The 25,119-nt window shown below is 43.9% G+C and overlaps 1 protein-coding gene across 24 annotated transcripts in view; it reads right to left on the reverse strand.

The window, feature by feature from the left end:
• The window catches only part of PXK (PX domain containing serine/threonine kinase like), a 75,130-nt gene that overhangs the window by 42,885 nt on the left and 7,126 nt on the right, over positions 1-25,119 (reverse strand). For 10 of the 24 annotated variants that reach the window (XM_021695203.1, XM_021695205.2, XM_021695204.2 and 7 more), the window contains exons 2-3: positions 7,712-7,762; positions 5,299-5,346 (exon numbers count right to left, since the gene is read on the reverse strand). The exons of 3 other annotated variants lie outside the window; for them this stretch is intronic. In XM_021695203.1, the coding sequence (XP_021550878.1) occupies positions 5,299-5,346; positions 7,712-7,762 (99 nt within the window). The remainder of the gene's footprint in view (positions 1-5,298; positions 5,347-7,711; positions 7,763-25,119) is intronic. 11 more of the 24 variants (XM_044921330.1, XM_044921316.1, XM_044921320.1 and 8 more) reach the window with 2 other exon arrangements.

The following is a 25,119-nucleotide window of genomic DNA, read 5'->3' on the forward strand; positions in this document are numbered from 1 at the left end:
TGTGTGTGTGTGTGTGTGTGTGTGTGTGTGTGTGTGTGTGTGTGTGTAAGATCAACTTACTGTTGTTTTAGAGTGGTTTCAGGAGAAAGGAAAAGTAAATGCAGGTGCTCAACCTATCATTTTCCAGATCACTTAAAACTTTGTGAGTCTATTTTTTAAACTTAGAAAACAAAGCATCAGGGATGCCTGGGTGGCTCAGTCGTTAAGCGTCTGCCTTCGGCTCAGGTCATGATCCCAGGGTCCTGGGATCGAGTCCTGCATCGGGCTCCTTGCTCAGGGGGGAACCTGCTTCTCCCTCTACCTGCTGTTCTCCCTGCTTGTATGCGCTCGCTCTCTCTCTGACAAATAATATCTTTAAAAAAAAGCATCAGATTGGTATCTTAATTTAATGAGCAAAATCACTTTCAAAGAGCAGTTGTATTCCACACTTGTGCTTAGATTGGAACAGACCAAGTGACATGCATATTGATTGAGGGGAAGGTCTTAAGAGAAGGGCATCTTTAATTCAGGAAAGGATGTAATCTAAATCACCCATGTGGGAAAACCTAACTTAGCCTGTTCCACTCTGTATTTTTCAAACAACAGTGAAGACCTTAAACTCAACATTGGACAAGATGAAGAGGTTGGCTTACAATCCTAAATTGCCTATTTCTCCAACATAATTATGAAAATGTGTGGGAGCATACTTAGAATGAATTTTCTATCATGGCAGAATTCACAGCTAGATAAGACACATAAATTTCAGGTCATTTTCCTCATTTACACAATTAGGCTTTACCTAACAGCAGTTTCTTTATTAACTAAATAAAAAGCATACTTAAGAAGAAAGCACATCATTCAGCTAATACACATCCAAGTGAATCACTTTATTATTATTACTATTATTATTATTATTTTTGTTCCAGAGCATTAATATAGAGTAATCAAAGGTACTACCAAAAACACAACTGATATTTCTTTTTTTTTTAATATTTTATTTATGTATTTGACAGAGAGAGAGAGAGACAGCTAGAGAGGGAGCACAAGCAGGGGGAGTGGGAGAGGGAGAAGCAGACTCCCCGCTGAGCAGGGAGTCCGATGCGGGGCTCGATCCCAGGACTCTGGGATCATGACCTGAGCCAAAGGCAGATGCCTAACGACTGAGCCACCCAGGCGCCCCCACAACTGATATTTCTTTTAAAAAATTATTTTTTTGGAGTGCCTGGATGGCTCAGTCAGTTAAGCGTCAACTGAATCAGGCTGAATCAGGCCCCCTGCTCAGCAGGGAGTCTGCCTGTCCCTCTTCCTCTTTCCTTTCCCCTCCCCTTGTGCTCGATCTCTCTCAAATAAATAAATAAAATCTTTAAAAAAAAAGTGTCCAACTCTTGGTATTGACTCAGGTCGTGATCTCAGGGTCCTGTGATCGAGCTCTGCATCAGACTCTGTGCTCAGTGCAGAGTCTGCTTGAGATTCTCTTTCCCTCTCTCTTTGTCCCTCCTCCCCATGCTGTCTCTCTCTCTAAAATAAATAAAATAAATATTTAAAAAATATATATATATGTAAAATTACCATGTACCAATATCAGCCCATTTGCCTGCACTACCTGCCTGACAGCTGACCCAGATGAATCCTACATGACTCAGAATGGAGTCACATCTACATCATCAGATTCAAACCCCAACAGAGCTATTTTTCATTCATGGTGAGGATATGAAAATGAGTTTGATAAGGTATTTGTTTTGAACTCTGTGGCCTCCAAGCTTCCACCAATCTATTTGTGCAAGCTTCATTTCACTTTAGGAAAATGTACTGATCTGCCAGACATCCCATCAGCTCTTCCAAATCATCAGGTGAAACAAAGTGTTCTTTGCCAACAGCTGCAATTACAGATTCTTTGCTAGGCCAGTCCACTAGACAGACTGGAGGTTGTTTCCTGCTCTGCCTTAAGATCTCACAATAAATACTTCTACAAGTATTACTAGTATGTAATATGTGTGTTATTTTAAAATCTTGCCTTTTAAAAAAGATTAGCATTCAAGAGACACTTTCTCTTTTAGCTTTCTCCCAGAATTTCTAAAATGTTTGCCAATTATAGAATATAAAATTTAGAAGTCCAATGACTCATTAGGAGGGACGGAAAGAGAATATTAGCACAGAGAGCAATCAAGTCTCTCCACAGTGATTTCCTAGACACCTACACATTGATGGCTTCAAGCCATGGCACCTCACCATCCCATTTTTGAGAGCTTTCCTCTTTAACATGCCCTACGGATTCCCTTCTTGAGTTCCTTATATATGAGGAAGAGAACAAGAAAGCCAGTGGAGAAGTCCTCAAAGACCCATCCATAACACCTGCAGAATGATAAGGCGAAGGGGGAATAATCTCCAAAGTGAGGTCTAGAGCCCATAATCTGAGCCGCTAGTAGAGGCCTCTAAATTAAATTACATGACAAACTATATCGCAGTTTCAAGAAAACTAGTTCTATCTGGAGGAGGAACCAACAAACTCTGAATCTGTTCATCTTTCATTTTCATGATCAGAGCTCAGTGGTCTTCAACCATATTCCAGTGAGTATTCTAGGGAGTTCTGAGCTCTCAAAAGACCCTTAATTTGTGCCAATCTCTACGTAACAGTAGAGTCTCTCCTATGTCAACAGTGAGCAATAAAATTCAAATCACAAAGCATCCGTGCTACAACAGACCTGAGAAGTCATCTAGTTCAACCCCTTGTTTCAGATGGGGAAAGGGGGGGATGGAGAGGGAAAAGAAATGACCCAAGGTCTCCCTGCTGTAAGGGGCAGAGTCTGGGCTCCTTCCCAACCTGAGCGTTCCTGACTCAGTCCCCACCATTTCAGCTCCTACGCCTTTCTTTTGTTTTGTTGTATGTGGTCTCCCTAGATGGTTACTGATTTGATGTTGCCTTTAAAATAAGGTAATGATTCGGGACACCTGGGTGGCTCAGTCGGTTGGGGAGCTGACTCTTAGTTTCTGCTCAGATCATGATCTCAGGGTCATGGGATCAAGCCCTGCCTGGGGGCTCCCTGCTCAGTAGGGAGTCTGCTTGTCCCCCTCTCTCTACCCCCCCCACTCACATGCACCCTCTCTCTAAAATAAATAAATCTTTAAAATAAGGTAGTGACTCTTCTTTACCACAAAATATGCTCATTATAGAAAGTTATGAAAATGCACCTTTCTTTTTCTATTTCTTTGCTTATTTAGCTTATCTCTGCTTGTTTATAGAGAACTTGGAAAGTACAAAACAGTGTAAAGAGCCAGAAAAAAAAAAACATAAAACCCATGATCCTGCCACCTGGGGATCACCATTGTTAACAGCTTGGCATATTTCCCTCCAATCTTTTTTCCTAAACATTTCATGTAATTATATTATATTGCATGTATAATTTTACATCCTGCTTTTTTTTTTTTTCAGTTTGGCCTCTTTCCTATTGGAGTCAGACAACTCTGCCTATGTATTATGTTTATCTTTCTTCAGCGGGAACTCATCTAACCATCAGAAAGGGTAATCAGACACTAAAAATCATGGTCACAGTTTTATTCTGTGGTTTTTAGAGTCTTTTTGGTCTTTTTTATGGAGGTTGTTTTGAAATTATTTTCTTGCCAAAAAGCTGTATGTACTTTCTTCTGTTTGTTTACTTGGATCTAGAAAAACCTCCCACTGAAATGATGTCTGGCCATATCCTGCCCAGCATAAGCCAACATCAATACACATGGATATTTGCATTTGAAATAAAATGCACACTGAAAGTGCCTATTTTAAAAGGGAAAATTACACTGAAGCAAAAATAAAATTCTATTATATTAAAAAGGCCATAATTGAATAGTCATAGAGATTCAAACTTACATGCCCTAAGCAAGAACAAACAGGAGATAAAACCCTCTCCACTGTCCCCCACCCATTCTTGGGAGCTGGGCCTAGACAATTTCAATTTCAGAAACCTTCCTCCCATGAGTCTTACTCAGTCCTGGCTGAATGACACTGTACGAAGACCACTGGGCAAAGGTTCACTTGTGCATCAACGTGAAAACACATAGTAGGCTCAGTGTTAATTCCCAGATGCTCACGCCATTGTGGAAATGCTGCCTGGGAATGTCGGGAGAGACTTGTGGAGAAAATCCACTGCTGGAATAAACTATACATCAGTGCCTTATCCACAATGTCATCACAGACCCAGCTTTTGTCTAAGCGGAAAGAATATGCTATAAAAATCCATACATGAAACCAATTAAACTCATCAATGAGGAGAATTTGATCTCTGCCAATATTTTATCTGGAGATTTAAATCAGTCATACTGCAATTAAAATTTAAAAAGACAACATTTGTCAAATGCACGACCATCTGTCAGTTACATAAAGGTCTGCAGACACTCAGGCCAATTCTATCAGAGAGCAAGTTAGGCATTCATGTTTTCAGCTGGGTTGTAAATAATGTTACAGTTTGGACTCTCTACTATGCTGTTTTCCAAAGCCTGATCAGTAACTGTGGTCTTCTGAAGGAAAGGAAGCATGTTGCTCGCTCTCAGCCAGCAGTCCTCCTGACCTTTGTGGACAGGACCAGAGGTCACTCAGAATAGGTAATAAGTGATGGCTAGCTCACCAATGAACAGGGCGCAGTGCTTCACCTCCCGGCTGGACTGTCATAAGCCAAGCACTCCGGCTCAGGGTTTATGTTACCATTCAAGTCTGAGATGTGAGCCAAGCCCAGTGGTCTGCAGTAACCAATCTGCTAAATGGGTACATGGGTAGTACTGCCAGTACTTACTATGGTGTGAAAGCCCCTCTAGGACCCTTCCATCATGACCAGCACAGCTCTTTCCAGAAAAAGACTCTGCAGCTCATCCCTCTTTCCATTATGGCCACCAAGTTAGGAACATTTAAGTCAAAGGGATTTAGAAATAGGTGTTTAAGAGAAAAAAGTTACACTGAGAAAAGCTGTCTCTAGTTACTGCTGAGTATTGATCTGCAACGCTGACTATGCAGTCTAGCTCAGTGGCGAGGGTCTGAGTCCCAGCTCTAAGTGAACGACTCCAGCAATCCAGCTAGTCATTCCTCATCTGTGCAAAGGACTGTGGTTAGGATGCAGTCTCGCACACAGGTACTCACTTGCCAGGTGACTATAAATCACATGTTTGTTCCCAAAAGTTTATTTTTAGAGCCACACATTATCTGTGTAACGTATAAGTCTATCTCCTCCACCAGGAAAATTTACTAATTTTTTATTCCTGATATTGCCATTTCCAACCAGTTTCTAGGACACCCCAAGCAATGACTGTGTGTCATTAGTGTTTTCGAATATTTACCTGCAAGCTGTTGTTCAGCAAATCAAAGTCACTGTATCTCCTAACGATCTGTAAGACAAGACAGTGGTGTTTTCATTCGGCAAAGACCATCTCTTTTCATTTCCTTATTTAATATTTATTGGCATTCTAGGGCCGAGGCACTTGAACTAAGGGAAGTAGGGCTTATATCTGGTGCTTAACTTGCTTAACTGGACAGGCCCAGAAAACAGACCTAGCAGTGCCCAGAGTTGGCTGGGCCATGGGAAACTGGTTAACGCCAGTCAAACACACAAGATGCCAATAGGTAAGAGAGAATGATGATGTATTTGCTTTTAGGGTGAATAGCCCTTTAAATATCTTTCTCATTAACCAGGCACCTGGAAAGATGAATTAATGATTTACTCCCTCAAAAAAAAAAAAGTTTTACTGAACATGAAATCAAAGTAAAAGGAAGCGGACAAAGCGCTTTGAGGCCCTTTCATCCTTGCCCTGGATAAAATTTCCCCCAGTTGAGAGCCCACCATTCTAGAGACAGGACTGTACCTGCAGGCAGAGAGGCCACACCTCTCCCGGATACCCCATGTTTCCCCTCTTGGCAGACAGTCCACTTCCCATTGTCTATACATCCTTTCTTAGGTATGTTGATGCCACTGATTAGGCCAGAGTCAAATTCCACTAGCTCTTCAGGCTCTGGGCAAGGAAATTATTTTGATTTGGAATGGCTGACTTGAACCTTTATCGATGACTGTCAAATGTTAGTGAGCAGAACTACCTACCAATCTTCTAGGACTCTGCCCTCAGAGGATCTCCTACAATAGGTGCACAGTGGGGCCCAAGAGTCTACTTTCTTGTGAAGTATCCCAGGAATTCTAATGCACTGTATCTGGAAAACTATACCAAGGATTGATTTCTCTGGTAGGACAATGCAATTGCCCTACTTGTCAACTACACATGCAAGAGTTAAACAGAAGGCCATCCCTCGTAAGTGCAAAGGAGCAAAAGGCAGCACTGCGGCTAATCACAGAGAATACACAGATTCCAGCCCTGTTCTGTCACTGATTTGAGTGTGACCATGGCCTCATTACTAACCCCTTGAACGTAAAACGGGGAGCTGCAATCATGCAGAACTGTTTTTAAAGGGTTAAGTGAATTAATGTGCTTGAACCAGTGCCTGACAACAAATGCTCAACAGATGTTAAATGGTGTAACCATTCACACAAAAAGCAGTTTGAAATTTTGGGCAAAGAAAAGACCAAGTGTGGACCACTGTGGTCCAAGACTGCTTAGGGTGAGAGGTAAGATTCAGGCCTGAAGGACAAGGTAAGATATTTTGTAGTGGAGACAGGGAGGGTAATTATAATTATGAAAGCAAGAAAGAAATGGCCCTGGGCGCGTGGGTGGCTCAGTCGTTAAGTGTCTGCCTTCGGCTCAGGTCATGATACCAGGGTCCTGGGATCGAGCCCCACATCAGGCTCTCTGCTCAGCGGGAAGCCTGCTTTCTCCCTCTCCCACTCCCCCTGCTTGTATTCCCTCTCTCGCTGTGTCTCTCTGTCAAATAAATAAATAAAATCTTGAAAGAAAGAAAAAGAGAAAGAAAGAAAGAAAGAAAGGAAAGAAAGAAATGGCCCCTAGAGAGAAGTCAGCTACCCTCTGCAAAGTCAACTGAAAGAGGAAGGACCTCTGGATCCAAGTAGGAAATTTTTTCTCTCCGAGGACTGCAGACCCTAGGGCCATAAGGTGACCCTCACCTACAGTCAGTGGGGGACCTGGCAGTAGCATTTTGCCCGTGAGTGGACTGGGAGTCCATGAAATACACAGGGTCCGAGCTGTACAATGTCCAGGGTCCTGTCTAGCCTTTCCACCCCATGGACTTAACTCTAACCGGCCCCACCTACACCATGGCTTCAGGGGAGGAGGTGTGCTAAGAACAAAACAAGTAATCTGCCTACTATCTATCTATCCTACTCTGGGTCAAACTAGAGAACAAATTCCTAGATACTCTCTGTGGTAACATCATACACAAATTAAACCAAACAAATGGGAACAGAAAAGCCTTTGTAAATAAATATCTTTTTTTTTCCTTAATTTTTTTTTAAAGATTTTATTTATTTATTTGACAGAGAGAGACACAGCGAGAGAGGGAACACAAGCAGGGGGATGGGAGAGGGAGAAGCAGGCTTCCCGCGGAGCAGGGAGCCCGATGTGGGGCTTGATCCCAAGACCCTGGGATCATGACCTGAGCCAAAGGCAGACGCCTAATGACTGAGCCACCCAGGCGCCCCTGGAAATAAATATCCTAAAGCTGAAGGTTTATCTCTAAAAGAAACAGGATTCATATATATGCATGTTTTGGTTTTTCCACATTTTTGGCTGCCCCAGTCAGACTTTTAAACACTTAAACATTTTTCTAGGGACAAAAAAAAAAAATGCTTACCTGCCAACTGTTTTCTACAGAAATTCCTCTTTGCACCCGAATGATGTACTCCTAAAAAAGAGGGGGAGAGCCTCAGTTATAAGACACCCAAATCAGAGAATCAAAACTAAGTGAAAATATCAGATAAAGTAGACTTCAGAGCAAAGAAAAGTACTAGAGACAGAGGCTATTACATCGAGATAAAACAGTAATCTACCAGCAAGACAAAGCAATCTTAAATGTGTATATACCAAACACCAGAGCTGTAAAATAGGAGAGGCAAAAACTGATGGAACTGAAAGAAGAAATGGGCAAACCCATGGTTACAGTTGGAGACTTCCACACCCTTCTCTCAGCAATTGATAGAACAATAAGAAAAATAGGAAGGACACAGAAGAACTCAATAATACATCAACCGACAAATTTAATGAGCATTTTTGGACACTCCATCTAACAACAGCAGAATACACATTCTTCTCAAGAGGATATATAGATGGCAATAAGCACATAAAAAGATGTTCAACATTCCTAGTCATCAAGCAAATGCATAAGAAGACCACAATGAGATAGTACTATACACCTACCACAATGACTAAAACAAATAAACAAAAAATAATACCAAATGTTGGCTAGGATACAGAGAAACTAGATCACACATATATTGCCAGAGGGAATGTAAAATGGTACAGTCACTCGGGAATACAGCTTAACAGTTTCTTAAAAGATTAAACATGCAGCTATCATACGACCCAGCAATTGTACTCCTGGGCATTACCCCAGAGAAATGAGCATTTATGTTCACACAAAACTTGTACACGAACTCAGAGCAGCTTTATTAGTAACAGTCCAAAATTAGAAACAAGCCAGATGTCCATAAACAGGTGAATGGTTAAACTTTGCTACATCCATATCATGGAACAACACTCAGAAACAAAAAGGAATAAACTACTGGTTCACACAACAACTTGGATGAATCTCCACAGTTATGCTGAGTGAAAAAGCCAATCCCAAAAGATTATAAACTATATGACTCCATTTATATGACATTCATGAAATGACAAAACGATAGCTATGGAGAACAAATTAGTGGTTGTAAGAGTTAAGACTGGATTAGGAGGGTGTGGGGGGGAGGGAAGCAGGTGTGGCTATAGAAAGGCAAAGGGAGGTGCTGTGCTTTGAATGTTTGTGTCCCCCCAAAATTCGTGTTGAATACTAACGGCCAAAGATGATGGTATTGGGAAGTAGGACCTGTGGGAAGTTCTTAGGTCATGGGAATGAAACTCTCATGAATGGGATTACTGCCAAATAAAGGAGGCCCCAGAAGGATCCCTTGCCCCTTCCACCACGAGGATACTCTGAGAAGGTACCAGCTATGAACCAGGAAGAGGACCCTCCCCAGAAGGCAACCATGCTGGCACCCTGATCTCGGACTCTCATCATCTGGAACTGTGAAAAATAAATTTCTGTAGTGCATCAGCCATCCACCCCAGCCTGAGGGATGCTTGCATTGATGGGAATGTTCTGTATCTTGACTGTATCAATGTCAATGTACTGGTTGTGCTACTGAACTACAGTTTTACAAGATAGTACCATTGAAACAAACTGGGTGATGGACATATGGGATCTCTCTGCATTATTTCTTACAACTGCATGTAAATCTATAATTACCTAAAATAAAAATTTTGAACTTAGGCATTCAAAACAAGGTGTGGTAGAAATCAGAAGACTAAGATCCACGATTTTCAGTGTTCAGAGTTTGCATTCTATATGCATCATCAGCTAGAGAAGGCCAAGATTAAGAAAACAAGTGAAAGGGTAGAATAGAGAGGCAGTGATGGCATTTTCCAGAGAAACCAAATCCAGAGACAGTCCCCCCCCACCTGCCTGATCATTAACATCTCTCTGTTCCTAAGGAGGAGGGAGAGGAGAGGGTATTAAAAATACACATTCTCAGGCTTTGTACCAGACATGCTGAATCAGAATCTCTAGGATAGAACCCTAGGAATTAGATGTGTTAACAGCCTCCCCAGGTAATTCTTACTAACAGGTAAGCAGGAAACACAGACCTAGTCCAGCCTTCTGGACTATGTACACAGGGAGTCATGATGAAGGTATAGATTAAATCATATAAGAATGTTGACATTCTTTCCTCAAATGCTCAGAATGGTTTTAATATCTTTGGGTGGTATGATTTAGGCATTACCGACAGTCACTACTCAACAAATGCTTATCAACACAGTATTCAACAAATCCTTTCTACTGAATTCTCATTTAAATAGGGGATTTAGAAAACAAAGCCAAATAAGTATTGTTAACCTGGAGACTGGATTTTAAAATAGATCTAGTGCACTATCATTCATTTTCATTCTGTTTATTTAAGAAAGGTTGATAAAGTTCTCATAGCAGGAGTTCCTGCCTCCTTAGGAAAATGTTAAGGATGGTAATTCAACAATATCCACTCAATTATGAGTGAATCAACTGTGTACCTGGCGCTATGCTTAGTTGGGTTCATATGGGGTTATAAAATAAATATTTTAAGACTGATTTGTGTAGGGCGCCTGGGTGGCTCAGTTGGTTAAGCAACTGCCTTCGGCTCAGGTCATGATCCTGGAGTCCTGGGATCGAGTCCCGCATCGGGCTCCCTGCTCAGCAGGGAGTCTGCTTCTCCTTCTGACCCTCCCCCCTCTCATGCTCGCTCTATCTCATTCTCTCTCTCAAATAAATAAATAAAATCTTAAAAAAAAAAAATTAAAAAAAAAAAAAGACTGATTTGTGTAGTGTGGTAAATCTCTTAAGCAATATGCTAATGCAATTATTTCTGAATACATACAGATAAAATGCTAAAAACTTCTGACATTCTTAAATTTGCGGGAGCAATCCTTTAGGTTGGAAATTTTCTTTTTTCCAGGGTTGTCTTACTGGCAAATTTTCTGGGCTGTTACATTCTCAGAGGCAAGCTGAAATTAGCACATATAATTGAGTACTTCAAACAACTACACATCAACAAGCTTTTCTGATGCCTAAAATTGGGGGAAAATGTTAATTCTCAAAAATCACTTCTAGCATCTATTAGTTCACTATGATTTATGAGAGGAATAACATTAATTTCAAAAATTCCGGTTCAGTGTTGGGCACTTGGTAGGTACTGAATAAACACGGCTGTCTCGCTTTACATACGTTGAGTTTAAAGTTCAGAACTGTGCTTTCCGAAGACGTTGCTACCAGTAGTAAACATCCGCTAAAGCACCCATAACGTTCCAATCCCTGTACTTCTTCCACGCTGCGGTGTAAGTTTGAACAAGAAAGGTACAGTCTGACTCCATTCCTTCCTTCTGTAGACACACAATTTAGATTTTTTTAAAAAACTTGTCTATAAACATGTGACTCTTGATCTCAGGGTCGTGAGTTTAGACCCACACTGAGGGTAGAGTTTACTTAATAAAATTCAGAACTTCCTGAACATATATTTGTGCCAGAATAGGTTATGGCTACACTATTCAGTCAATTGGCAAACATCTTCTCATTGTATTCCTTCATATATGCTCTTCACCCTTTATTCCTCTCCCCTCCCCCCAACCGACAGTAATCATTAGGTGTTCTAGTCTTCCATATGCCTCTAGAGTTGTCCCTACTCCAGGATCCCAGCACTATCAGGCTAATAGTCTTGCTAAGGTATTCCTGAAGTCCCTTCACTGATACCCTATAAAGTTGGTTATTATTGATTATGATTATTATATTGTCTTAAAAAAAAATCTTGTCTATAAAATGGCACACAATAATGACTGGGAAAAGCATTTGGCAGAGGGAAGCAGTAACTACAAGATAATACCTGGGTCATGATGTCAGACTGTGATAGCCAAAACGACGTCCTCATTAAAGTTTGTGCCAAGACATTCTTTAAATTTAGGCCAGTGATTTCCAAAGCGGGTGATTCTGACCCAAATGACATTTAGCAATGTCTGGAGACATCTTTGGTTGTCACAAGGGGTAGGGGAGTGTTACTGGCATCCAGTAGATAGAGGTCAGGGATGATGCTAAACACCTACAGTGCCCAGCACAGCCCACCCCCACCCCCCAACAAAGAACTACCTGGCACCGAATGTCATTAGTGCCAAGGTTGAGAAACCCAGGTTCAGGTGCATCGAGAAACCAGTCATCCCAGTCCATGGAGGCTTGGGTTACAGGGTGGTGCTGGGGGTTACCTCTGTCATCATCTGCCCTTGGCCGTAGCCCACTGGTACCTCGTATACAACACCATTTGTAACACACTTGTGTCCACCTAGACTTTGCTTAGTTACAGGGGCCTGAAAGCACCACCCATTGTGTAAAAACACATTAGGACCCATTAAGGCTTCCCTGTGGTCCCCAAGTCCCATCTGCCATCTGGTAACAGATACAGAAAGACACTGGGGAATATAAGGTGATTTCACTTGAAAATATTTTAAGTAAACTCTACCCCCAACCTGGGGCTCAGACTCACAACCCCAAGATCAAGAGTTGCTCTACCGACTGAGCCAGCCAGGCACCCCTGCTCAGAAATATTTTTATTCCAGTTCAATAAGACAAGTTGGTCCCTAACTATAAAACATTTGAATTTTTTTTAGTTTGCTTGATACCACCTTCCACTTGACCAAAAGGAAATACTTTCACCTCAAATTTGTACAGTAAACACAGCACAGCTGTCCGTTGCTGGCAACCGGTGGTAGCTCTTATTAAAGCAGAGAGAAGAGTGCCCTAGGGACTAGCAGAAACCCAACATTTGAAGTCAGGCCTCCTCCTCCCGAGCTGCAGTCAGCAGCCCAGAATCCTCCAGCGAACCATTCCCATCTGCCCCACCATCTCTGATGTGCAATGGAAACTGCAGTGTGTATCAAAGAGACGACAAACCAGCAAGGCCCGTCAGGCAACAAAGGGAAAGCTAAGAGCTCTGTAGCGCAGCCTGAGTCACACAGATCTACACCTGCCGCCAAAACCCACCATCTGCCGCCACTTCCCCAAAGGGCCTTCTTCTTGCTCCTCCTTACGCCACCACACCCTTTATCTTGGTGGGGCAGGGTGGCCACCCTGTCAAGCCCTAGTGTTTTGGCTAGTCAGTGTGGTCTGGCGCAGTTCTTCCAACTGGAAAGGCCCCGGGACCACAGAATTTCTGACTTAAGTGAGGTTAGAGAAGAGAAGTGAGCACCAATCCTGTACCAGGAACTTTGCTAAGCCCTTTACTCAACGTTTCTCTTTCAATGTTCACATTAGCCTAGAGGGTAGATCTCAGCTCAGCTAAATTGAGTGAGCTGTCCAAGGTGGCATGACTAGGAAGCAGCTGAGTGGGAACTGCAACCCAAGTACCTGATTCCCCAGACCTTCCCACCTGCCACGCATGACTGGCAACCCTCGGGGACCTGGGGCACCCTGAGCTCTTCCTGCAGCCCTGAAAGATGAGAGTCCTCACTAGTTGGTGGAACTCAGGTGGTTCATTTCTAATGATGTTGACCTATTGACTCCAATCCTGGGGGGAGGGGGGCGGGGTTGGGGTTGTCATTTCCTCTGTCATTTCCACAACTGTTGCTTAATGCTTCCAACACAGGCCATTTTCCAAGTAAGCATCCTCACTGGCATTTTGTTTCCTGAGTTTTCAGAGAGGTATTTAAGATTTCCCTGCACAAAGGCTGATATTCAAAAATGCCTTTGGTGATGAAATTGTAGGAAAAACTAAGGAGGAAAACTTATTTTGAATCTGTCTGGCCCCAAATGACATTAATGAGGCTATAAACACAGATCACTTTGGGGGGAAAAGATGTGTTAAAGGAGCTAAAACCAAAACTTAAGCAAACCTTCAAACTAGGTTAACCCACATAATTCTTCTTCCTTCCCTTTTGGCAGAGAGATCAGATTTACTCAGAGACTCAAAGTACAGAGAGATGAGAGCAACTGTTTGGAGATATTTTACCTGTCCATGTTCCCACATCATCAGCTCTAAAGCAGAGGGTGCCAACCCTGCTGCATTCTATAATCACCTAGAGAACTTAAAAAAAAAAGGATACTAATGGTTTGACCCTCCCTCCTGGAGATTCTGATTTAACTTGTCTGGCTGAAACACAGGCATTAGTAGGTCCTAAAAGCTCCCCAGGTGATTCTAATGTGCAGCCAGGGGCGAGAACCACGGTTCTAAACCTATTGAAAAGGAAACAGCTTTACACTGTAAAAATAAAAACCCTCTCAAGAGAGGAAGGAAACAAATGAGCCAAGCACCCACCAAACCTCACAGCCTCCTCCATCCCTACCCTCACCCCTCCTTGTCGATGGGAACCATTACCCTCATTTTGCAGCTGGGGAAAAGGAGTCTCTGAAAGGGCAAATGCCTTGACTAGAAAGTGGTAGCTCTGGGGTAGGAGGCCCGGTCTCCGGCTAGCCACACCACTCTCTTTTCATTCCCAAGCCCACTTCCTCCTGGCACTTTCCCTTCATATGAAGGCCTGCAAAGAACACTGAGCATGCATGAACTTGCTGGACATCCAACATCATCCTACTTCCCTACTCAGGAACCTTCCAGGGCTACCACTGGCCACAGAATAAAACCCAACTCCTTAGCCTAGCTTCCATGTTCTGCTATCACCCAACCAAAGTGTTCTAACCCTTCCTTCTACTCAAACCCTCCTCTCCTCAGTCAGACTCTGTGTATCATAAACATCCCTTACTGACTCCCCTCTTTCCCTGTTCTAGAGTCAACACCTGGCAAGGTCAGCTGTTTAATCATGTTACTGCTATTTCTGTCCTATGTCTACCTATGTCTGGGGAGAGAAGGGACTCTCTCCAACTGAATTAAGTTCTTCAAGGGCTAGAATCACATATTTCTTTGTATTGCAAACAGCACCCAGCACAAGGTCAGGCCCGTAGTAGAAGTGCAGCAAATACTCATTGTGGGAATTTGTTAACTGACTGCTCGCTCCTTTGGGAAGGAAGAAGCATGTTGCTTTTTCATGTGTACGTACATCTAGGAAAAGTCAAACAGCATGCTCAAGAAAATCTCCATGGGGGTGGGGGCATGGGTGAAATAGGTGAAGGGGATTAAGATGTACAAACTTCCAGTTATGAAATAACTAGGTCACAGGGCGCCTGGGTGGCTCAGTCTGTTAAGCGTCTGCCTTCAGCTCAGGTCATGATCCCAGGGTCCTGAGATCGAGCCCTGCATTGGGCTCCCTGCTCCGCGGGGAGTCTGCTTCTCTCTCTACCTCTGCTCCTCCACCCCCCTCTCATGCTCTCAGAGTTCTATGTCAACTCTACTTAAATAATAAAAAATAATTAAAAAAAAAAAAGTCTCCATGGATCTTCCAAGCCCTGATTTATCATCCCTTTATAAACTCAATATTCAAACCCCTGGTATCACACAGCACAAGAGCCACAGCTCACGGGTAGTGGGCAACATCACCCTGAAGGACAACAAGGTCTCCGAGGAAATTCTCAGTTGCAGGACTTCTGCTCAGCTCACCAGCAACCTGCCTGGCTGCTTACAATTCTTAATATTTCACCTAGAATTAATGATTACTCCTTACTCTGCTAAATATTCATTACTTGTTGTTGTTTCATTTGCAGATTTTCAGTGCTGAAATGTACCTGTGTTATATTCTCATTGCTGTGCACTCCAATAATGTGCAAAACCTGCCACCAAAGCAATGAAAGCATTAGGGTTTTAAAAGGCATTTGAAGGGGGGAGCCTGGGTGGCTCAGTCGGTTAAGTGTCTGCCTTCAGCTTGGGTCATGATCTCTAGGTCCTGGGATCAAGCCTTGCATCAGGCTCCCTGCTCCGTGGGGAGCCGGCTTCTCCCTCTCCCTCGCCCACCCACCATCTGTTTGCGCCAGCACGTTCTCTCTCTCTCAAATAAATAAATAAAATCTTCAAAAAAAAAAAGGCATATGAAGAATCACCACTATCTTAACCTAAATTTGGGCAGGTGAGTAAAGCCAACTGAATCTAAACTGAATCATAGAACTGTGTGCTTCACCTTTATGCAAAGCAAGTTCTCCAGTTTCTACTCTGTATTCCCAGAAGGGGCAAGGAACACATCATAAACGTGCTTTGATGCCTGCAGTGAGGTGCCACCGCTTTACTGAGCATGCTTCTTCCTTCTCCAGGCCTTTTGAAGTCCAAGCTCTCCTCTGCGGGACAGTCTCCTGCCCTGCTGCGGGAGCTGGTCTCCACACCGACTTCAAAGATAGCCAGCCGATGTTTCAGCTAGGAGAAACACTGCAAAGCAGGGCTCAAAAATCCTTTCAGCTGCAGACATGACTAGAGAATGAACGTGGCATTTTAAACAGCAGTTCCTATGGCATTCTGTAGTACAAGGATCCTTAAATGACGCCAAAGCAAATTATATAATTTGCTAAGATGGGAATCCATCTTACGTCAAAGCAAAGGGGAAAAAACCCTCAAAAATCTCGGGCTCTAATAGTAATTAAAAATGAAATATGACCTCCAATAATCCTCAAATTTCTTGGGCCGACGCCCTAAAAGTGAAGAACAGACGCAGTGAACATAACCTCCCAGAACCACTATTTAGCTGGCTGGCTAGAAGAGACAGTAAACACACAAACTCCAATCTGGTTGGAAATAATGATGTTTATGGGGACTCTGGTCTCTGAGGGTGGCCAACTCCTCAACCCTCCCGCCCTCAGCCGGTACCAACCTGAGTACCAGCTAGGAAGGAAGTGTTCCTCCTCCTGGGGCCACTTCTCTGCCTACCGCCCTGGGCTAGGGCCCCAGAGCCTTCTGGAGGCTGATGTGCTGATCAGCCACACTGTGCGCCCCTCCCCCATGCCACCACAGAAAGTCCCCAGGGGGAGAGGGCCTAGCTTTCCAGTCACAGAGACCCAATTCAAAGCCCAGCTGCCACTTACTAGTTTTGTGACTTAACTCTGCTGAGCCTCTGAGCCTCAGTTTATTATCTGCAAAATCATACCTTTCCAACAGGATGGCAGTAAGTATTAGATGAGATTGTATACTTACCCAGCCCCTGCATAGAGGCCAGCTTTGGAACTTAGTTTTTTTTTTCTGCTAAGAAATAGCAAACACAAGGTGTGTACGGGTGAATACACCAGGGCCCTAATCAGCAAGCACAGGAGATGGCCACAGCACTGTCAGGAGCACCAAGGGAACAACAAAAAGCAGCCATTCCCTTTGAACACAGGAAATAATTTTATCAGTCTCTGACTTCTGACAGCAAGCACCATTACTCCAGCTCCTCTTGTCCCAGCTTCTATGCCCACATTTATTTATTTACCTATTTATTTGTTTTTAAGATTTTATTTTTAAAGGGCGCCTGAGTGGCTCAGTCAGTTAAGCACCTTCCTTTGGCTCAGGTCATGATCCCAGGGTCCTAGGATCGAGCCCTGCGTCGGGCTCCCTACTCAGCTTTGAGCCTGCTTCTCCCTCTCCCTCTGCCTGGCGCTCCCCCTGCTTGTGCTCTCTATCTTTCTGTCAAAATAAATAAATAAAATCTCTAAAAAAAAAAAAACTTTATTTTTAAGTAATCTCTACACCCAACGTGGGGCTCAAACCCACAACCCAAGATCAAGAGTCAATGCTCCACCAACTGAGCCAGTCAGGAACCCCTTCTATATCCACTTTTAAGGAAGCTAAGTAAAAAGCCTCACCCTAAAAAAACCCGGATATCAACAATAAGAGAATGGTTATGTTGTTTATGGTATAATCATGTAGTGGAAGAATACGCAAGCCTTTAGAATGGTGTATTGAAAGAATTTTTCATTACACAGGACAATGTGTATGCTGTAATGTCAAATATTCTAAAAGGCCAAAAAACAATGATAACATTGATAAGAAGAGGGAACTACAACAAATGTTAACAGCAGTTATCTCTGGGGTGAAATTATGTGTGGTTTAAATTCTCTTAGCTATTTTTTTCATATTTTTTAGGTTATCCTCAATGAGCATACTTACTTTCCTAACCAGGAAAAACAATTTTTCCAAAAGTTCCTTGGTTTGCTACACATGTATTTTAAAACATTCTACTTTCAAACGAAGAATCTTGAGTGATAAGGACTGAGATGATCTGAGCTCGGTTAAGAGCACAGTACATTATCAATGATAAATGCAAGCTCTCATCTTTTTTCCTTTGGCGAGGGAACTTTTAGTCATTTTATGACTCACCAGCACTTTTACTGTGCTGGAGAGATTGAAAAAAACAGAAGATGAAAGTCAAACAAATTAATTCTATTAGTATCCGGGGTGGTAAAATATTTGGTGGGAAAGGAGCTTGAAACTATGGGGAAGTCAAGCTAGGGAAGTCCCTAGTGGTTTCAACGGAGTAGAACTGCTCAGCATCACAAAGGATGAGGGAGGGGTGACTGCACATAAATTTACTCTGCCTCTCCTAAAAGAATCCCTGTGTCCTCCTGAGATGCTAGTTCCAATCACAACCATGTCAGTGACTCTACACACCACGCTGCCGTCGACCTCTTCAGAGCTGAAGGTAGTAACCGCTACGTTCGTGGAGCACTTAACTCTTCTGTTCCTCAGTTTATCCCAACTCCCCACAGTGCTTGGAGGTACATGTCACTGTATCTCTTTCACAAGAACCCCACTTCTCAGAGAGGGCAGGTGCTCTAAACAAGGGCACTAAGCTAGGAAGTCAGGAGAATGGACTCCACCCAAGGCCTGTCTGACCCAGGGCACAGCTCTTCCTATCCCCTGCGGCCTGAGGCAGGACGCTTACACATCATACACCCCTCATTTTGCTGGAGAGGTCAGCTACACAGGCAGAACCAGTCCCTCAAGTGAGGAAGAGCCCACAGAGAGTGAGGGGCAGACTGCGGACCACGGGGACCCAGGCCTGGGTAAGAGGAGTAAGAAACAGCCACAGAGCTCTCGACACACCTCCCGGCCCAGTCTCCTGACTCGGAGACCTCTGCGCTCAGCAAGCTGCCCACTCCTGCACGCTCACAAACTGCGGGCTGAATGTCATCTGGCACCACACAGAAGCTGTGTACAAGTGGGAAAGTTCTTTTCTCTTCCCAAGGTTAAATAAGCCCCCCCATGAACATGAGGCAGGTTCTGAAGCAACAGAGAGGAACATTTTTAGATGAACGTGCCTCAAGCGGACATCAGGCTTCTGGAGTGGCACCCAGCAATGTGAATGGTGGTTAACGTCAGTTGTCCCAGAAGGGAACAGAGTCTTTGACTAGGCTGTTCTGTTTCCACACTATGCTCCTGTTAAAACTCCAACAACAGCTGCACCTCTGTCCTGTGCTTTACTCTGTCAGAAACCATGAAGGCTCTGGGTCTCAATGGTCACAAAGCCCAGTGGCTGCAGGACGGGCAGGTCCCACTCAGCTCTTCTCACTCGGCTCAGCAGTCTGGAGAGAATACTGACCTAAGGCTGTGACGTCCACCACAGTGGCCACTGACTGAGAGACTGAAGTTTAAGTTTTATTTAATTTTATTAAATGTAAGTAGTGTAAGTGGCTAACTGTAGCCACTGGACAGTAGAGTTATAGGTTGTTTGCAGATATAAACATTAGATATTTATGAAAACACGAGCACACTAAACATAGTATGTTATGACTTGCTTTTTTGCCCTCACTTAAAATAAGATGAATCTCTTTCCATATTAGCAACCGCACATCTGGATATTATTGTTCATGTCTGCATCTGGGCTGTCCAGTACAGTAGGCACAAGCAGGATGGAGCTATCATGCACCTGAAATGTGCCTAGTCCCAACTGAGGTATGTTGTAATTGTAAAACACACACCAGGTTTCAAAAACTTTGTATGATGTAAAGAACATAAAACACATTAATAGTTTTTATAGTGATTATCTACTGAAATAATATTCTGGATATATTGGGTTAGGAACAGATTATTTAAATTCATTTCACCTGTTCCTTTTTACTTTTCTAATGTGGCTACGAGAAAACTTAAAATTACATACATGGTTTGCATTATATTTCCGTTAGACTGCATTGCTCTAAAGCCTCCGCTGCATGTAATGAACTAAGTCCACCCCTCTGCAGCCAGGATGGGAGAACTGAGAAAATGGCAACCCAAATTAGTGTCTGGTTCTGTGGCTCAGGGGAGGACCCCTAACTCATCCTCGTCCAGGCCTGGGCTTCATGGGGCCATCAAACAGGTCCACTACTCTGCGGGCCCTAATAATAGATCAGGCCAGGGATGGCTCAATGTCCACTGGCCTACAAACCATTCTGCCGCCCCCAGCCCTATGGCCTGGAGCAAGTTACTTACCCTCTCTGCACCTCATTTTCTTCCAACTGAAAAATGGAGATAATACTGAACTCAATCCAGAGTTGCCACGAGAATCAGGTAAGAATCTAGAAGAGTTCAGGCAATTTCGTTTAAATTTAAAGTTAAACATACGCTTACCATATGACTAAGCAATTCCATTCCTAGGTATTTGCCCAGGAGAAATGAAAGTACGTCCACACAAAGACTGGTACCCAATGCTCATAGAAGCTCTATTCACAATAGCCCCAAAGTGGAAACAACCCAAATGTCAACCAGCTAATGAATGCATAACAAACGGTGAAATACTATTGGGCAATAAAAAGAAACATGCGACAACATGAAAGAATCTCAAAGCTTTATGCTAAGTGAAAGAAGCCAGACACAAACCATTATACCCTATAAGATGCCATTTATATATAACACTCTAGAAAAGGTGAAATGACAGTAACGGAAAGCAGACCAGCAGCTGCCAGGGATCAGAGGAAGGATATTGACTGCAAAGAGGCCTCAAGGAAGTATCTGGAGATGAAAACGTTACAGTGGTTACATGGGGGCCCGAATTTGTCCAACTCAGGAAATGAGGTAAGTAACATAGAGAACTTAGCACAAGGCTGGGCCCTGCCTGTATTAAGTGCTTAAACAATGCTAGCTGTTATCATGGCAAGTGCCACTGCCTCTTCAGTATTGCCCGAACTTTCTAGAACGAAACTCAGACTCACGATCTTCCTGGGAAGACCAGGACTGTTTCTCTAATCATTTCTGCTGCCTTTGTTTTCCTCACGGCCTCTACCTAGCAGACTTCTCTGTTGCATTCCTCCCTCTCTCCAGTCCTTCTCTCCCCTGTGCCACTGACCTGATGTGGCCTTTCTTTTTTTTTTTTTTTTTAACTTACTTGACAGAGAGATAGAGAGATCACAAGTAGGAAGAGTGGCAGGCAGAGGGAGAGAAAGAAGCAGGCTCTCTGCTGAGCAGAGAGCCCGATGCAGGACTCAATCCCAGGACCCTGGGCTCATGACCTGAGCCGAAAGCAGACACTTAACCGACTAAGCCACCCAGGCACCCCTGATGTGGCCTTTCTAAGCCCACTGCTTCACTACCACTCTGGACTCTCCTTTCCCCTCCCTTCACGATTTTCACGGACCCCTACTCACCGCCAGCAAATTAAGTTTCCTAAAATACCACTTCCACATGCTACATATCCGCTCAAGTCCCTCACTGCTATTCAGAAACTTGAGCCTGGCCTCTAAGGGGCCCCACAGCTGGCCCCAATCTCCCTTTCCCATCTTTTACCCCACACCAGAATCCTCCATGACAGATCCTTTTGGAATAAACAAACAAAGGCAGGGCCCACATCTGTCTTGCTCCGATGTGCACCCCAAGTGCCTAGCACAGTGCCAAGAACAAGGGGCATGCTCACAGCAGTATCTGCTGAATGAACTGAAGTCTGCAAATGCAACCTAGCCTCAGCGAACATAGCTAGTCATTCTTTAGTATTTTAAACTGAGATCCTTATGGTGGGTTAGTAACGGTTTAGAATAGGATGAACAACTAGAGTCTCTGGAAGGATTTACGTGTTAAAGGCTACAAGGCTTCTGTTTGTATTTCTACTTTTTAAAAAATACATCAATAAAACAATTATTTAAATATTTTCTCTGGGGCGCCTGGGTGGCTCAGTCGGTTAAGCGTCTGCCTTCGGCTTGGGTCATGATCCCAGGGTCCTGGGATCGAGCCCCCACATCGGGCTCCCTGCTCAGTGGGGAGGCCTGCTTCCCCCACTCCCTCTGCCTGCCACTCCCCCTGTTTGTGCTTTCTCTCACTCACTCTCTCTTTCTCTCAAATAAAGTAAATTTAAAAATAAGGGGCGCCTGGGTGACTCAGTTGGTTGAGTGGCTGCCTTCGGCTCAGGTCATGATCCTGGAGTCCCGGGATCGAGTCCCGCATCAGGCTCCCTGCTCGGCGGGGAGTCTGCTTCTCCCTCTGACCCTCCCCATCTCATGCTCTCTCTCTCTCATTCTCTCTCTCAAATAAATAAAATCTTAAAAATAAATAAATAAATAATAAAAATAAAAATAAATAAATAAATATTTTCTCCCTTTGGGATCCCTGCGTGGCTCAATTGGTTAAGCATTTGCCTTCAGCTCAGGTCATGATCCCAGAGTCCTAGGATCGAGTCCCACATCGGGCTCTCTGCTCAGTGGGAAGCCTGCTTCTCCCTCTTCCTGCCGCTCCCCCTGCTTGTACGCGCTCTCTCTGACAACTAAATAAAATCTTTAAAAAATATATATAAATTTGGGGCGCCTGGGTGGCTCAGTTGGTTAAGCGACTGCCTTCGGCTCAGGTCATGATCCCAGGGTCCTGGGATCGAGTCCCACATCGGGCTCCTGGCTCGGCGGGGAGCCTGCTTCTCCCTCTGACTCTCTCCTCTCTCGTGCTGTTTCTCTCTCACTCGCTCTCTAATAAATAAATAAAATCTTTAAAAAAAAAAAAAAAAATATATATATATATATATAAATTTTCTCCCTTTAACCCAGAACAGACTAAGAGCCTCCAAGTGAACACACAAGAAACATGGGGCCAGTCATAGAAATCAGATGAGTGTGTTCATGGTTTATTTGGTTTATCATGGTTTTGGCCACTACGTAGCTTTTTAATTGATTTTGCTCTGAGTCATACATGGTTTCATTTACACCCATTAATGTACCATGACTAAAGATAGGCTTTATTAGGAATGCCAATGGTAAAATATGAGTTAAGTGAGAAGTTCGTGAGAAATACAAGAAGTGAGAACCATCATAAAATTGGTAATTCTGCAAATTGTCTGAAGACGCTCATTATCAGTGCCGTATGCTGTATTCACCTTATCACAATTCTCACTGCCTCTCATATTTCAAAAAACAGTGTAATTCAGATCCCAAACATTAATATAATTTTTAATAATGTACTAATCTGAATAAAATATTTTTTTAATTCAAAATCACTTCCAGAGGGTTTTGGGTTTTTTTACATTTCAGAAGTACTATGAAAGGAGTTTGCAAGTTCAAGCCTGGGGAGTGCTGATCTAGAAGCTGTTCTCTGAGAGGCTGTTCAGCCCAAAGCCCCAGGAAGGACCTGGCTGGCTGGAGCCACTCCCACTGCCCCTCTTGGCTCCCAGGCGGGCTGGCACTCTCAACACCTTACTTCACCCTTAGTTTATACATCTGCCACCTCTACCGGGATATAAGCTCCCTGCTTCATTCGTCTTTTTAACTTAATACACGGCCCAAGTGCCCAGCTCACAGGAGACTCCTCAGGTGCTTGCTAAGGTTCCCAACACCGTAGAGGCTGCTTTCGGATAAGGAAGAAGTTCTGTGCTTCAGAGTGAAAGGCACCCAAACCTGGTGTCTGTACCCACAGCCTGCCTACTGGTGCGTGGCACTTAGGGGAAAGGAACTCAGCAGGGCTCTCCGGAATAGAAGAGCATTTCTCAGGAAGCAGCGTTCTGAAGATGTCAGCTGCCCCCCAGCCCACCCCCTCACAAATGTCAGTTGGCATGGTCTACTTGTCAGGGGAAAGAACAAAGCAAAGGGCTTTCTATTTTACTTTCTCACCCCACTGCTGGAGGTCAAATGTGCATACACCGATGTTGGTGACGAACAAAAGCTGGGATGTGAAGAGCTGAAACGGGCGTTTGCCAGGGGCCCGCCTCCCTTCAGGCCTGGCCTCTGGGAGCCCATCTGCCAGTTCAGTGGCCGGCCCCAGAAGGGGACTCCGTGCTGCAGCCCCCAGGCCTGACTATCAAAACAGGTTCCTTCAGAGCGAAAGAGAAAAAGGCGGCAGGGGAGTTGCTCTTTGACATGTCACTGGTCTCTTTTTTGCCACTTGTTAGCAAAGCAGTCACGGCTGACAGTGAGACAAACTTTTAAATAAACAATTCTCCTTTTTCCGCTGAGCATACCTGAGTGCCCAGCAAGTACTAGTACCTAAAAACTTACTAGTGCTCTGGCAAATACAGAGGTAATACACTACATCAAAACAGCTGATACTTACGTGTTGAGCTCTGGTTAGAATGTTCCATGTGTGAGCTCGGTTAATCCTCATAGCAGCACTAACATACTCTTACCATCCACACTTTACAAAGAAACGGGCTGGAGAGATTAAACCATTTGTCCAACGTCACTAAGGCATTGTCCCTCTGTTCCTGCCTTACACTTTCACATGTGTGGGAGGGAGAGATTATTAAATAGAAAACAAAGTGGTAAGAAATAACAGGTATGGGGGCACCTGGTTGGCACGGTCGGTTAAGCATCGACTCTTGGTTTCGGCTCAGGGCATTATCTCAGGGTCATGAGATCGAGCCCTGCGTCAGGCTCCACGCTCAGCACTGGGTCTGCTTGAGATTCTCTCTCCCTCTGCCCCTCCCCTGACCCCCCACATGTGCGCACTCTCTCTCTATAAAATAAATAAATAAATATTTTTAAAAAAAAGAAGAAGAAGAAAGAACAGGTATGTAAAATGCTTGCACGTTTGGAACCAATAAAGCTGAATGGGAATTTCAGAAGAAGGAAAAGCATATCCAGCTTCATGGGGCGCCTGGGTGGCTCAGTCAGTTAAGCGCCTGCCTTCGGCTCAGGTCATGATCTCCAGGTCCTGGGATCGAGCCCCACGTTGGGCTCCCTGCTCAGCAGGGAGTCTGCTTTTCCCTCTGCCTGCAGCTCCCCTTGCTTGTGCTCTGTCTCTCTCGAATAAATAAAATCCTTAAAAAACAATTTTTTTTTTAAATAAAGAAAAGCAAATGCAGCTTGGTAAAGTAGTTGTCCACAGGAAGGATTCCCTGAGTTGCAGCTCAGATAACTGTAATCATACAACAAATCCACTTACACAACAAACGTTTATTGAATGCTTACTATCTATACTGTATACGCTAGAGAATGAGCTAGTTTGAAATGGAATCAAAGTAACAATACATAGACAGGAAGGGCTGGATTTGCAGTGGGGTGACTTCAAAGAGAAAGACACGGACAGAGGCAGAACAAGCTGCCCATATGCCCCTTACCATTTAAGGAGTGGGAAGGGACAGAGGTGTGTCCTGCTTGCTCAGACGCTCAGCAGCCTCAGAGCTCCTGGAGTCGGGCCTGCTCACCACCGCATCCCCAGCACCGACCGCAGTGCCCGTCGGAGCTCGAGAAGCAGCATGGAGTGAAGA

This window comes from Neomonachus schauinslandi, chromosome 1 (genome assembly GCF_002201575.2).
Source record: "Neomonachus schauinslandi chromosome 1, ASM220157v2, whole genome shotgun sequence".
Taxonomy (NCBI): domain Eukaryota; kingdom Metazoa; phylum Chordata; class Mammalia; order Carnivora; family Phocidae; genus Neomonachus; species Neomonachus schauinslandi.